At 36.7% G+C, this 13,988-nt stretch overlaps 1 protein-coding gene across 4 annotated transcripts in view; it reads right to left on the reverse strand.

The window, feature by feature from the left end:
• Window positions 1-13,988, reverse strand: part of DLC1 (DLC1 Rho GTPase activating protein) — a 244,427-nt gene that overhangs the window by 192,586 nt on the left and 37,853 nt on the right. For all 4 annotated transcript variants that reach the window (XM_038136748.1, XM_038136747.1, XM_038136746.1 and 1 more), the window contains exon 2: window positions 2,920-4,084. In XM_038136748.1, the coding sequence (XP_037992676.1) occupies window positions 2,920-3,972 (1,053 nt within the window). In that variant the 5' untranslated portion in view covers window positions 3,973-4,084. The remainder of the gene's footprint in view (window positions 1-2,919; window positions 4,085-13,988) is intronic.

Consider the following 13,988-nt stretch of genomic DNA (forward strand, 5'->3'; position numbering starts at 1 on the left):
TAAAATCTAAATTTATTTAACCCAGGAAAGCATACAGAAGGGTCTATCTGGTTTATCCACATACAGTTAATTAGTTTATGTTTCTGCTACTTGGAACCATTTATAATGATAAATTTTGTGTTGTGGATGAACTGAATTGATTATCAAATCAGGAACAACAGGAAAGTTTGATTATTTTGTATCTTTCAATTAGACCTAATATCATTAGCTTCTCACAATTAAATTCAGATCCTTCCTATTTCCGAGCCTTAGGAAGTCTTTCTGAGAAAGCAAAGGCAAAGAGAGTGCTGTGCTTTGAACATTTGAACCCTGTTGACTTGAGGGAGCAAAGAATGCTGCAACAGCTGGATGTGTTTGCAAAAAGCATCTTCAGTGTCAGTACATCCATCATGACTAAAGCAATTTACTGCAATGGAGTTAGTGCTGGTCAAAGATGCTAAACTTTAAGCCCTTAAGCCCTCAAACCTGCATCTGTCTGCACAGCAAGCATATCAGATCCACACTGTCCCTCACCTCAGCTCTGGTTTGAAGACAGCCGATCTAAAGATAAGAGGGAAGGTCATGCTCTGTTGCCACAATTAAAAACAGTTTAAAATATGTTAACGAAGAACAGATTTGAAAAAGAATTTAGTACCAGCAAGAGCAGAAGTCAACTCAAAGCTCCTAAGTTTTAACTGTCATGAAAATGCCTGAAGATCAGCACCTTTCCATAATCACCCAGGGTGCTACCTGAAGATTTGGGTGCCCAAATACCTTTAACAATTCATTTACATGTGCCTTTTCCCATATTCTGACCTTTATGGGCACATGATTGCACACAACTATAATTGACACTGAGCATTAATCAGACAGTGGTGTGTTTTAGGCCTTAACTGCACTGCTTGAACTGCTGACCTTGAGAGAAAAGGTTTTATATACCATTCCCAATCCCTTAAGTCTTCCTGTCACTGAAAAGCAAATACTTGGCTTTTATGGATGGATTCAGTTTCAAGTCTGCAGTTTTTCTAATGTTTTCTTAAAATTACAAAAGTGGCTTTCAGGGGAAGTTTGTAAACATAGGAACATTTTTCATTGCACACTATTACCAACACAGACAGGCTTTCATAAAATAGTGCATGGTTAGATATAAGTGAGAAAATCCCTTATGAAGGAATGTTGCTTGTAGAAGTGTCCTGTGAACTTAGAGATAAATAATACCACAAAAAATCGCAGATCATATCTCTTCCATTTTGCCATTCATGTTACAGTGGTTGGCAAAGATTTCTTTGACCAAAGTAGAATGAGGACTCCTTGAGATTTACAGACTCCATTCCCTTTTACATTACACACAATTTTGCAGTTGTTGCTGCTCAAACTTTCTTCAAGAAACTCTTTGTTTTGCTCCTTTTTATGCTCATCTCCTTCCTTGGTTTTTCTCACTATTGTCTCTGTGGAATTTTTATAATTTGTCCTTTGAAATATTTAATGGCACAAACACAAACCATGCATACATTCTTAAATATTATTCTCATGAGTGTACATTTAAAAGATGAGCATGTGACCTCAAAACAAGATCCAAAGAGATACATGGAAACTAGCATCAAATCAGAGCTATTAAAAACTATAGCATGCTTCATCTTGCTGATGATATGAAATGTACACATCAATATCAACAGCTATATTTAAAAACAAAATTTGATGCCAAAGTAAAGCAGCTGAGAAATTACCATAATAGTCAATTAGTTCTCAACTACAATGTCAATTTGGTTAATTTTCTTTTTTTTTTTTTTAACTTGAAACATTTAATTAGCATTTCTGGTACTGGTAGTCATATTTTTTGTTCATAACTCTGAGGCATTCTTAGTGTGAGATATTTGAACAGTTACTGCATTAACTGTGATTGCAGAAACTACCAAAAGAAGACTGGCTTGGAGGGCTTCTGAAACCTTTGGCAAAACTTGCTTACATCTTCTCACCATGTGACCTAATGTTACTATTACTAAAGGATCTAGACAAGGAAGCAACAGCCAGCATCTCAGGATGCTGTGTGGGCACAGAGTACTTCAGATATGTGAATTAGTGCTTCAGTGAAACAGCTACTGAGGCACTGCAGCTGACAGATGAAACCCACACAATTAAAACAAACCAGATGTAAAAAAATACCCAGACAAAAGAAGCTGGATGATGTCAAATAAGAAAAGCAGAGAGAAGTAAACAATCACAAAATGATTATTAGCTAGAATAAGCAGCATAACTAGGAAAGCCAGACTTTAAGATAAATTCCATAGTGCTACAATCAGCCCATCTCCTTCCATTAAAGCCAATGGGAGTTTTATTCCAAGGAATCTCTCCATTAAAATTTTGTAATGATGCCCTTCCTTACTCAGTGAAGACAGTGAAACCCTCTGGTTGCTTTAAAATTACAAAATATTGTTTCAGAGTCAGCAATACTTGTTTTTGCAAGAACATATGCTCATGGGGCTGAGCTAAAGACCAAAGAACTACTGCAAAATATTTCCACTCCTTTTTATTCTCTTTTAAAATCTTGTTGCACTTTTCCCTTGTACTGTCTTCTTTGATAAGGCTTCTAAACCCCTGCACACAATAAGTTTTACTAAGACAAATCAAATAATGATAGAAGCAGAAAAAAAAGAAGACATAAACTCATTTATCCTTGAGCAGCATATATTAAATATATAAAATAATATATATAAGGTGAATATAAGGTACCATCCAAAATATAGCTTAGCCATTTACAGACCTAAAAAAAGCTCCTAAAATTTAGTTGTTGTATAGACATATTTGTCCTGAAACTGTTTAAACCTGATAAATTAATGAAACAATCACTTTTTCTCTCCAGTTAATTAGGCACAGTATCACCATCATCAGAAAATGGGGGAAATTATTTGAAAAACAGTCTGTACTCGACAAGCATCCTACCTTTCTTTTGCGCAGTTTCACTTGATTGTCTGAATATTCGTGTGTGGTCAAATGATTCCTTATATGTAAACACTGAATGTCTTCTGCTGAACTGACATTTGAAAGGCATTTGTTTTCAGGGGCCACTTGAGGTTCTGTGAAACCACTTTTATCCAGATCATTTTCCACTGCCGGGATGCAAGAGCAAGGAGGAGATTGCATAAGGCTGTTGCTGGGTTGCACTGCTGAGCAGAGCTGTCCATCACTACTGGTGTATGATTCAGAAGAAATCCCACTCTCTACCACATTGCACTCAGACTTTCCAAGCCCGTCTTTGAAAGCATCAGATTTCCGGCGCTGTTGTGCAATTACAGCAGTATGAAGCAGCTGCTTCCCAGACATAATAACTTCTTTCACATTTGGAGAATTGATACAATTTTCCTTCTCTACATCTACTACTTCATTTAAAACTTCAGAATTACAAAGCTCCAGGCTTTGGCCAATACTGCCACAAACATCTTCTTCTTTCCTCTCCTCTTTAGGAACTGTGTCACAGCCAGGTTCCTCACTTATATCTCCACTGATTCCAGATGATTCAGCTGCCTTGTTACCCTCTGTTATTGGTACCATCTGTGTTAAGGAGCCTGCTCCATTTAAGCTGTGCCCTTCAACTTTAGGTTCACTTCCTACAGTGATGTGGTAATTAACACTATCCAGGCTGAGTGCAGAATAGTCATCATTGTCATCAGACACATGGACTAGAGTTTCTGTGCTCGCCTCCAGAAAATGCTCCTCGTCCTCATGGTTATCATTTTCATCCACCTCCTTTGAAACATTTCCCAGCTGCTTTTCAGGGAAGCCAGTCACCTCTCCGCTATAGCAGCACTCTGGAAATGAAGCACATTTTTCTTTCCGGTCCATGCTCAAAACCTCATCTTTTTCCATACTTGTCTGCAAGTTATCAGCTACAAGTCCGTGACGACATGCTGTATTATACTCCACAGGCTCCAAAGCCAATCCCATCCACTGGGTCACATGCTCTTCCCAGCTTTTCTTTCTGATTGCTAGAGACATGTCATAACAGTTCAGCAGCAAACTGCAATGTACCTTCCACAGAGGACCAGAGGAGATGTCATGGCTGCTGTGCAGTGTTCCTGAGGGAGAGAAGGTTTCATCATTTTAACATCTGCAAGAAATAAAAAAAAGACTGTGTTATTGAATCAACTCCAAATAAAAAAAAAGAAAGGGAAGGAACAGTTTAAACAAAAGTGTAAAACAAGATAAGACTGTGGGACCAGAAGGACAGAATTTAAAAGACTGTTTTGTTTAAAGTTTTAATACTTTTCATACAAAACTTGATGGCACTCATAATTCAGTATAATATTTTTTTCTGATTACTTTCCAATATCAAGTAAACAAAAATGGTATAAACAGGCACATGGAAAGCAAATAGCTCTAGAGCCAAAATTTTACAACAAGCTCGTCTTAACTGTGTCTCTCATAAGATAATAATTTCAATGGGTATAAATGACAATATAACTTATAGTTGCTTTGTAACTTTATTTCTTTCTCATCCACAGATACCTGTGGAGTGCAGAATTCTGGCTGTTTACCAAAGAGGCAGAGAACGATTGAGGGTTTTTCCAAATTTACCAAATGTATAAACTACTTATCTTCTGAGTATCTTTGGCCCATTCAGTGGCTCTTATTTTTATTATTCATTCTCTTCAGGCCAAGTTGTAATTACAAGTGTTACATGAAATTGCAGAGTAAATCAGCTGTTATGTAGTAATAAAAAAAATAAATCATAGATAAGCTTGGGTTTGAAGGGGCCTTTAAAGGTCATGTAGTCCTACCCTCTAAAATACGACGCTTGAGAAACCACTTTAAGTTTTTTGTGTATTTCCTCATTCAAATGCACTATAAGAGCTGAACCCTGCCACACACTCCCCCTTGCTGAATATATTCATGATCTTCTAGTGTAAGGCATGGAGAAAACTGTAACTTGGAACAGGGCTCTCCAGCGGGGAAGACTCTGAGGCAACATGGTTGGCTGTAGCTTTGCTACTCACCTGAACTGCCTGGCTCTGCCAGAGGCCACTGTCCCTGCTTGGGTTTCTATGAGGGGAATTTTCACTGACTGCTACATTAGGCATTCTGTTTGATGGCATTTGAGATAATACATGAATCTTGTGTCATTGCGTGTGTATATTATCACAAAGAAAATGTCTCATATTAATTTACGAATTATAAAATAAAATTAACAAGTTCATTGTCAAAGAAGAAAACAAAACTTCTGGCTCCTAAAATGTTAGAAGTTCAAGGAGCAGACACTTCTACTTTTCACTCCCCACACAAGAACTGTCAGCACTTAGCATGGATCTGGTTATTGATTTCAGCAATAAAGAAGATTAAGTAGTGGGTTTGTTCTGGGTCATTTCAGTCCACTAAGGCAAATTCTGATTGTGCACCAGGCCACAAAGCTGCCTTGACAAATCACATGCCTGAAAGTATAAAAGTATTTATCTTGAAAGAAATGCAGAATTATGCCTGGGCAACTGAACCTCCATAAATTTTGCCTTGACAAACTGACTTTCAGGATAGGCTTGTACACAGTCCTAGATCTTTAACCTTCTTTTAGGAATGGCAAGCTTCATTTCACATTCACATTTTCCACCTCTGTGGAGACTCTGCTTAAAAAGAACATATATTCATAGAGTATATGAAATTCCATGCACAAGTCATTAGTGTGTGGGAGGCTGAGCAAAATGGAAAATAACACACAGGGCCAGGCCAAAAAAATTATCTGCTTTCAGAGGCAAATTTTAGTAGTAAAAAGGTCATACAATTTTATAATTCTCTTCTCTTTCCTGATCAATTATGAGATGAACCCTAAATATTAAAATCTAAAGTCAAATTATTGTATAAATTGTAGCACATTCTTATTCTGATTTCATTTTTATTTCTAAGTGCATGTGGTCCAAAATTACCAGAGTGAAAAATCAATAGTGATAATACTTTCAACTTCTGCTGCACCTTTTCCTGACGGACGCTAAAGATCTTCAATTAAAATAATTTTACAGCCTCCACAGTGTTTTGTTTTTATCTTTGAAAAGAGGCATGTTCACTACAAAGGGCTCAATGAATTCTACTGTCCTCCATGAGCAATATTTGGAGTTGCATGTGGGTGCAACTGATTTGCAGATTCCCTTTCTTCTCCTACTAGAACACTACCCTCATCTACTTTAGAGAAAATTAAACATGGTTGCTACAGCCATATAGGGACATTTCTGACAACAATTGATAAAGACAGTAGAAGTTAAGGGTACAAAGCTAAAAAATACAACTTCCTAATGACATACATGCATCCACCTACCTAATCAATGCACAGAAGGCAGGCTCTCAGTGAGTTAATGGGAGTCTGTTAATCTTGCTGCTGCTACATGGACTTCTGGAAATGGGAGATCTGTTACTGTTTTTAATTTTTTTGATGTGGTGAGTTATATTTCATGGGAGATGAAAAACAAATTTTATTTTAGGACTTTCTGTTTTACTTGCATTATCACTAGTTTTGGCTGCTTCATAGACTACAGAAAAATTATTAAACAGAGAAATATAAAATACTTTGCTTGAAATGCAAGACAAATAAATATACGGCATGGACACATTTCTTGTTCTCTAACAAATGAATGTGTGTTAGCACTTAGTGTGAAAATCTACAGTACATATGTCACCTCCCCAGGCAGCTTCACCAGCAGTTCCTGAAATCCCCTCATTCCCATGGTGCATGAAGGAGCTCCGAGCTTGGTGACAGCTTACTTTTCTTCTGCTCCCTCTCCACTCCTCAAAGACCGTGTTGAACAATTCAGCTTAGAGATTATTTTCCTGCTCTAATTGCTTGACACTTAAGGGCTGACAAGAAAATTTCTTTATTTTCTACCTATTTGTTCAGGACAACTTATTTCCTTTCACTCACATGCAAGCACATAAGCTGTTCCTTGGTGGGTTCACTGCTCCAGACCTCTGGAAGAGATTCTCTGCCAGAGAACCAAGTGCACTGCCACTTTGGAGAAGAAAGCATTCCTGCCTTGATCACTGCTTTTCTTCTATTGCTACTTATTATTTCCTTGACAGCATCTTTTGCAGCATCTTTTACCATCTGAGAAAATGCCCCTCTCGAGTACATTTGTACTTTTGCCCTAGGGAAGAAGCATTCCCCTTTCTCACTTTCTATTCTTGCCATGCCACAACCAGAAACTTTTATATCTGATTTCTGCAGAATTTTAAGACTGTCAGATGAATCATTATCAGTCTGTTGAAACGTTTTGCAGAGTGAAAACACCTTTTCTTCTGATCAAAACATCTATCAATATGACACTGTCCACTCAGCTGTTGCTATAATTCAGACTTATATTTTGCTTTACTTTTAAACAGCATTGTTTGGTGTTGCTTAGTACTATTAACTTTGTGAAGAACACAAGTTTAAAATGAAAATACGAAAGATAAAACTTCTGGGAAAAATTTCTTGATCCTGGGTTTGAATTAAGGAATATTGGCAATGTTGACCCAATAGCTAATTCTTGACCTATAGAAAGTGAAACTGAGCAGTGGGTCATCATACTGCAGCAGAAGCCCATTCAAGAACCCTCTATGATGCTTCACATTGTTTACAAAACTAGATGTCAATTTAAATGGATTTTGTAATAATTTACTGCCTATCTCACTGTAAAATATAATAACAATAATAATGAAAAGTAGGGCAAATCTTTAGGTTAGTTTATTTTAGGGAATTTTGCGTCTAATCTCACAGAACTGAGTGACTTTACAACTGATAAAGCAGAAAATTATGATGAACTGGTAGGATCTCTTATAATTAGACTATCTAACATTTCCCTTCAATTAGAATTCCTGTGATTTTTTGTTTCAGAAAAACTCATATCAAACTGTTTGCAGCCGGCTTTCAAATTACAGACAGATAATTTCTTTTTTCTCATGAAATTCCATTCAGATTTGTCTGTGCTACACATTTTTCAAGATATGTTTTACCTTCTCTTGTTTCCCTCCTCAATGAAAAATGACACTTTACAAGAACTTTTCCTACACAAACCCAATACTAGGACTGACACCTGTGAAAGCTGCATTGGGAAGATGGAGCTAGGGGGAGAATGGAAAGGGAAGGAAGGACACTTGAATATCTGGAACTGTGGCTGTGCAGACCTGTCAGAGCTGCTTCCCTTCTGGGGCTTAGGACGGGACATATAAACATCCCAGTTGCAAGAATGCAAGGGCAGAAGCACACAACCAGGGCTCTCTGGTCCTACATCTTGCCCCTCAAACTTCCAGGACATGGGAGTAGATCCCTGTTTTTCCCGGAGCGGAAGAAAGAGATAAAGAGAGAAACATGGGGCCATGCAGCAATAGCAGCCACCACACAAGATGAGGCAGTGAACCCCAAGCCATTAGGAGCGAAGGACTATGGCAAAAGCAGGTCTAAGTAAGACAGTGCTGTACAGGATACTTGGTGCCATCTCTGTATTGCCAAAGCAAGCACTGCCACTGACCCAGATGTGACATCTCTGCTGCCTCCACCAATTCCTCCATTCTGACAATTCATTGCACCATATTCAGCTGCCACCTTGCAAGAAATAGAAAAGCTTTGGAAGGAAGGAAGTTGCAGAGAACACAGGACAGCTCACAAAGTCTGTGGCAGGATGGCAGGAAAGTTTCTCAGAAGGCAACCCAGGCAGTACAGCCCCACCATCATGCCAGTGGAATTTAATTTTTGCTAATGTTTTACATAGGATGCAAATCTTTTCTTAAAAAAAAAAAAAAAAAAAAAAGCATTAGCTTATGAACGTAAACAAAGATGAAAGACTGTTTCATTACATTTTTTACATAGCAGGAGTATGTAAGCAATGGAGATCAAGAAGAAATATTTATTTTGTTATCATTATTTTATCTTCATAGGACTGTGACCCCAGTCAGCAAACTTTGTTTAAGGAAGTCTAAGTGAACAGGATCTGTTTCCTATAAACTCATACACATCTCCTGGTCTGGCTTGCATGCAGCTCTTTCAGTAACTCCATATCAATCTCTGACACAGAATGTTGTTTACAAATAATTTGAGATAAAACATAAGCCTCTAGGTCTTCACTCAGCTATTTATTTTAAAAGATCTCCTGCTTTTAAAATACAATCCTTCATTTTCTTATTTCCTGGATAAAGACCACCTTTTGGATTTCACTGAAGTGGAGGCTTGCCTTGTCTGCAGTTTCTACATAAGCAACATTTACAGTGCAGGGTTTTAGACTATGCTAAACCCTGCTGTCACAGAGTAGAAATATAAGGATTGTTTTTTGTGGGGTATTAATCTGGTAAATACCAGATGCAATTTTTTCTGATTTCTTTAATATGTAAAACCAAATGCTAAAACTGGTTTGAACTTATAATTATTTAAAAATATTTACAACTTTATTCTAAACATTAGAAATAGCATAGTACTCATCAGACAAGTATGTCTTCAGAATGAAATATTAAAATAATTTAAATATTTTATATAACTTTTAATGGTCAGGTTTGCATGTGTATGCATGTGTTGTACTTATAAATGTGAACACAGACTATGAAATATAGGTGTTGCTGATTTTTGTACAGATAAACAAAAACGCATCCCAATATTGTCCTTTCACAGGATACTTGTCCTTTTCTTTGATGAGAACTTACTGTTGGTTTCCAGCCATGAGTCAGTGGACAGAAATAGAGGCAAACAGTACTAAGTCCAACATACAAACATTCCTTCCAGCATGCCCTACCACACAGGATTTTAAAATTGTTGCCCAGCTATAGATCGAACAGCACACAGCTGCTAACACCTCCCTGACAAGTCTGAGGAACCGACTCCTATTGAAGCATCTGTTAGGAGAGATTCCAAGAAGATAAAGTGATCAGGAACCAAATCTTAGAATTGTATAACAGTTCTCAAATGAAATTTTACTGAACTTGTAACTCTGAAAGGTGTCCAAGTAACCCTCTTTGCTCTAAGGGACGAAAGGGGATTCACATGTAGAGAGGGCAAATCTGGGGAACTGCAAAAGGGACATTCTTCCAAGCTAATGGCAAGTGCCTTTGGGGTCAGAGATGAGCTTTGCTTGAGAGAGCGCCACAGAGCCAGAAGGGATCATGAGCAGGGACTGAAGTAGGTGTGGGAAGTACAGACTTTCTAGGATAAGAGACTTTTTCCAATCTTCCTCTCTCTGATCTTTATCTCTGATAAAAAAGAAGACAAAGCAGAGGGACTTCTGGCCCTCAAATCCCCATCTCCTTACTGGGCCTCATGAGCGGTATCTCCACAGAGTGAGAAGGTGGCAGAAATGGGAATTTCTCTGCACACTTAGCCTTGGAGTGCTGTGGGCAATGATTGAATGAAACAAAAGCTGGTTTAAAATCAAATAAAAAAAGACCGCTTGGTTGTGAACCACATATTTGCAAATCTGATTTCCATAAGCAGTTAATTGGCTAAAAAATCTAATTAATAATGAAAATATAAATTAACAAAACCAAGAAATTAAATCTAAAACCAGAAACGAGAATATATGGCAGATTTATTTATCTTTATATAAAGAGGGAGATTATTAACAGTTTTGTGAAGGCAGGTATTAAAACTGTGTTTTTTAGATTATTCAGAACAAGAAAATAAGTAAAATGATAAAATGTACTAATTTCACCAAATTGATATGGAGAACTAGGAGATTAAACTGCATATGAAACTCTCTGTACTAAATAAAATGGCATCCAATGATTAAAAAATACTTCTAATTATAAATCAATATTAAAAGGCTCTATTATATCATCTACCAATCCAGAAAACAAACCCAAAACTAAGTCAGTGTGGCTGTTAATCTGCAACTGAATTTCAAGCTCGGTGAAAATAAAAAGACACGTAGCACAATAGGCAAAAGAGAGGCTGAGCATACAGTGGCATCATAAAAAAATATTTTCTAAATTCTTGTTGTCCAATTAAATGAAAACTGCATGTAATGATGGTAATTCCATCTCCAAACCAGAAATAGAGTAGGAACACACACAGCAAAAAACAACAGAAAGGATTAAAAGTATGCTATAGCTTCTGTCTGAAGAGCCATGAAATACATGAGTGCTTCCTGTCTGGGAAAGAGAGAATTTAGAGCCATATAAAAATCAACAATATCATGAAGAAGGAGAACTTTTATTCATTGTGCCTCATACAGCAGGAACTTGCAGAGGTGCAAAGTAGTCATAGAAAGCAGAAATATTAAAATGGACCAAAGAATATTTTCTTTGCTTGTTCACGTAAGTAAATAGCAGCTATAACATATAAATGAATATAAATCATACTGCAAAGCATTTGGTTTTTTTTGCTTGCTTTTGTTTGTTATTTTTAATATAAGAAATACAACACAAGAAATGAATCAAGCCATGGACCTGAAATCATTTTTCTGACTTGATAAGAATTTCCTCTTTCCTTCAGGTATCAATTTCATTATACCTTTAGCAAACTATTTTCTTTTCTTCTTCACAGATTCTGACATATGTCATATATGCTCATTACAGTTTACTGTCACTGGAAATGTCTAACACACTTAAGTTTGTAAACATCCTTCCTTTGGAAGGTATTTAACATGTTACAAAAACTGATACTGTCCAGCAGCGTTATAAGACCTCAATACATCGGACACCACAAAATATAAAGTCAAGTTGGCAAGTTATTCATTCAGAGACTTCAAAAGTCTTGCTTGTTCTGTGAAAATATTATAGGCTCCTAAGATACAAGCCCAAACTTTGTCAATATGCCTTAATGTATAGCTTTAAAACATAAACCATCATGGAGTTCTTTTATTTTCTCTTCCTCAAAAAGCAGCTGCATTAGCAGTGCTCATCATCATACAATGAAGAGCTTTTACTTGTAGCCAACATGTGATTACAGTGGGTTTTAGCTTGGTTGTATTTGTATTTGGTTCATTTCCAGTGCTGAGCCTCAGATTAGCCAAAGCTCCTCCTCAAGGATGAGAAAGGGGAAATGACTGGATCCAAACTGATCCACAGTTATCCAGGCTTACTAAAGATCTATATAGTTTACACCCAATTTAATTATCAAATCAAAACCAATTAAATACAACATTTATGTGTTAAAATATCCAAATTTATGTTTCTCTCCTATTTTGAATAGTCAACAGTGAAATATTATTTTCTCAAGTTCTTATAGCACAATGACACCATTTTACTGTAAATTTGTTAATGGCAGTTTAGTAATAACCAGCATTTAATTCTTTTTAGTAGTTATGAACATCTATCTCCTTTACCACAGTATCATTCCAAAGTGAAAACAGCCATCAAATTTATAACTGCCCGCTAAAAAGTAAAAAGGTTTTAAGCCAAAAATTAGTTCCTAGCATAGACTTTTTTAAGAAGAAAATTAGACCCATCTAGCAATTTGGATCTGTGAATTGGCTGATCTTCAAAATTTAATACTGTGAAGGTTATTATAGACACTGATTCCATAATATAAATTCCATAACTCCTGATTCTATGAAACCTCTGTAGTAAGAGGCACTACAGACAATGACTTTTGGCAACTGGCCTGCTTACTGAATAGTAGGGGACCTATTTTCATTCCTGGTGTAGACATGACTAAAAAATATTTTTGACATTATGTTACCCATACTTTGTACATAAGGAGCTGAAAATTATTTTCTCCCATTGAGAAAGACAAATATTTTATCACGGAGACTCTACAGAGAATGACTACTGAGATGACTATGCTTTTTGGTGGGAATGAACCATTAGGAGAATCATTCAGAATCCCTTTTTTTGCACTTGTGAAAAAGTACTGAGAGCAAACTGACCAAGTATTTCTGGAATGTAGCTGAAGATGTGAAAAGTAAAAATTATTCAAAATGGCAGTCGTACCACTATTTCTTTGAAACTAGAGAGAGAAATAACATATAATGTGCACTGAGTGCTTTGTAAATGCACTGAAGGGCCTAATTAAATCCACTTCCTCCAAGGAAGGGAAAGTAAAAATTTAATTTATCTTCCAGCTTGGTGAAACTGGGAGAAAAAAAGTCTGCATTCAAACCTCACCCTGAAATCGATTATTTTTCATTATATTATTCCTATTTTGGAACTCAGGAAACCTGCCTGTCAAAGGACTTTATTGAGTATGTGTATCTCACCTCTATATCCCCTTTCTCTCTGACTCTCATAGGCATAATATGAATATATCTGCTATAGTCGATAGACATTCTCCACAGTACTCTCCAGAGTGCCTCAATTCCAAACTCATCAGCTGGCCTCCTGATTTTATAATGATATTCTTCTACTCAGCATCTGTAGTCTGCCTGGAAAGATATGCTCAGCCCTGGAAATTGCTGTTTCTGAGTACATAACTAGAGGAAAAATAAAACAGGTGACTTGTGAGCTCACACGGAGATTTTCCCTTGATTTTAAAACAAATTCAGATCTCTTTCCTTTACCAGCTACCAATTCTCTCACAACATGCAAAAGCTTTTAAAAAATCTTTATATCCAGTAAGGTATACCCAAATAAGCTGACAGTGACTCAATGTTTGGAAGTTGCCGATGACATCTGCACATAGGTATTTGATGGTACTAGAGTGTAAAATTGTTTCTGTATATGGAATTCTCAAAACCCAGGTTTTGCTGTGGAGGACACAACTCTTAGAAACCGTCCTTTCAGAAAAAACTTCTCATTTTAGACATTATTGAAAACTATCAATTTTCTCTGATAAAACAGCATTAACTGAAGAGAAACAATTCAGGCAAAATGAAAAGGGATATCTCAATTTAGCTGCAGACAAAAAAATGTGTAATGAATTTAACAGTACAACTTCTAGCGTGCTGAGTCTCTCAGGACTGCTAAGAATTGGATTGTTAAGTGCTCCAGACTGAAAAAGTGAATCCAAAGTAAGTTCTCCTCACCCTTTACATGTCTGTGTCATTTATGAGAAAATTCATGAGCAGGTGAAAAGAGGTTCATATTTTGTGATAGTCTTAGCAATGATGCTAGTAATACAATATTAAGGTTACAAATGC

This window comes from Motacilla alba, chromosome 4, assembly GCF_015832195.1.
Source record: "Motacilla alba alba isolate MOTALB_02 chromosome 4, Motacilla_alba_V1.0_pri, whole genome shotgun sequence".
Lineage (NCBI taxonomy): Eukaryota > Metazoa > Chordata > Aves > Passeriformes > Motacillidae > Motacilla > Motacilla alba.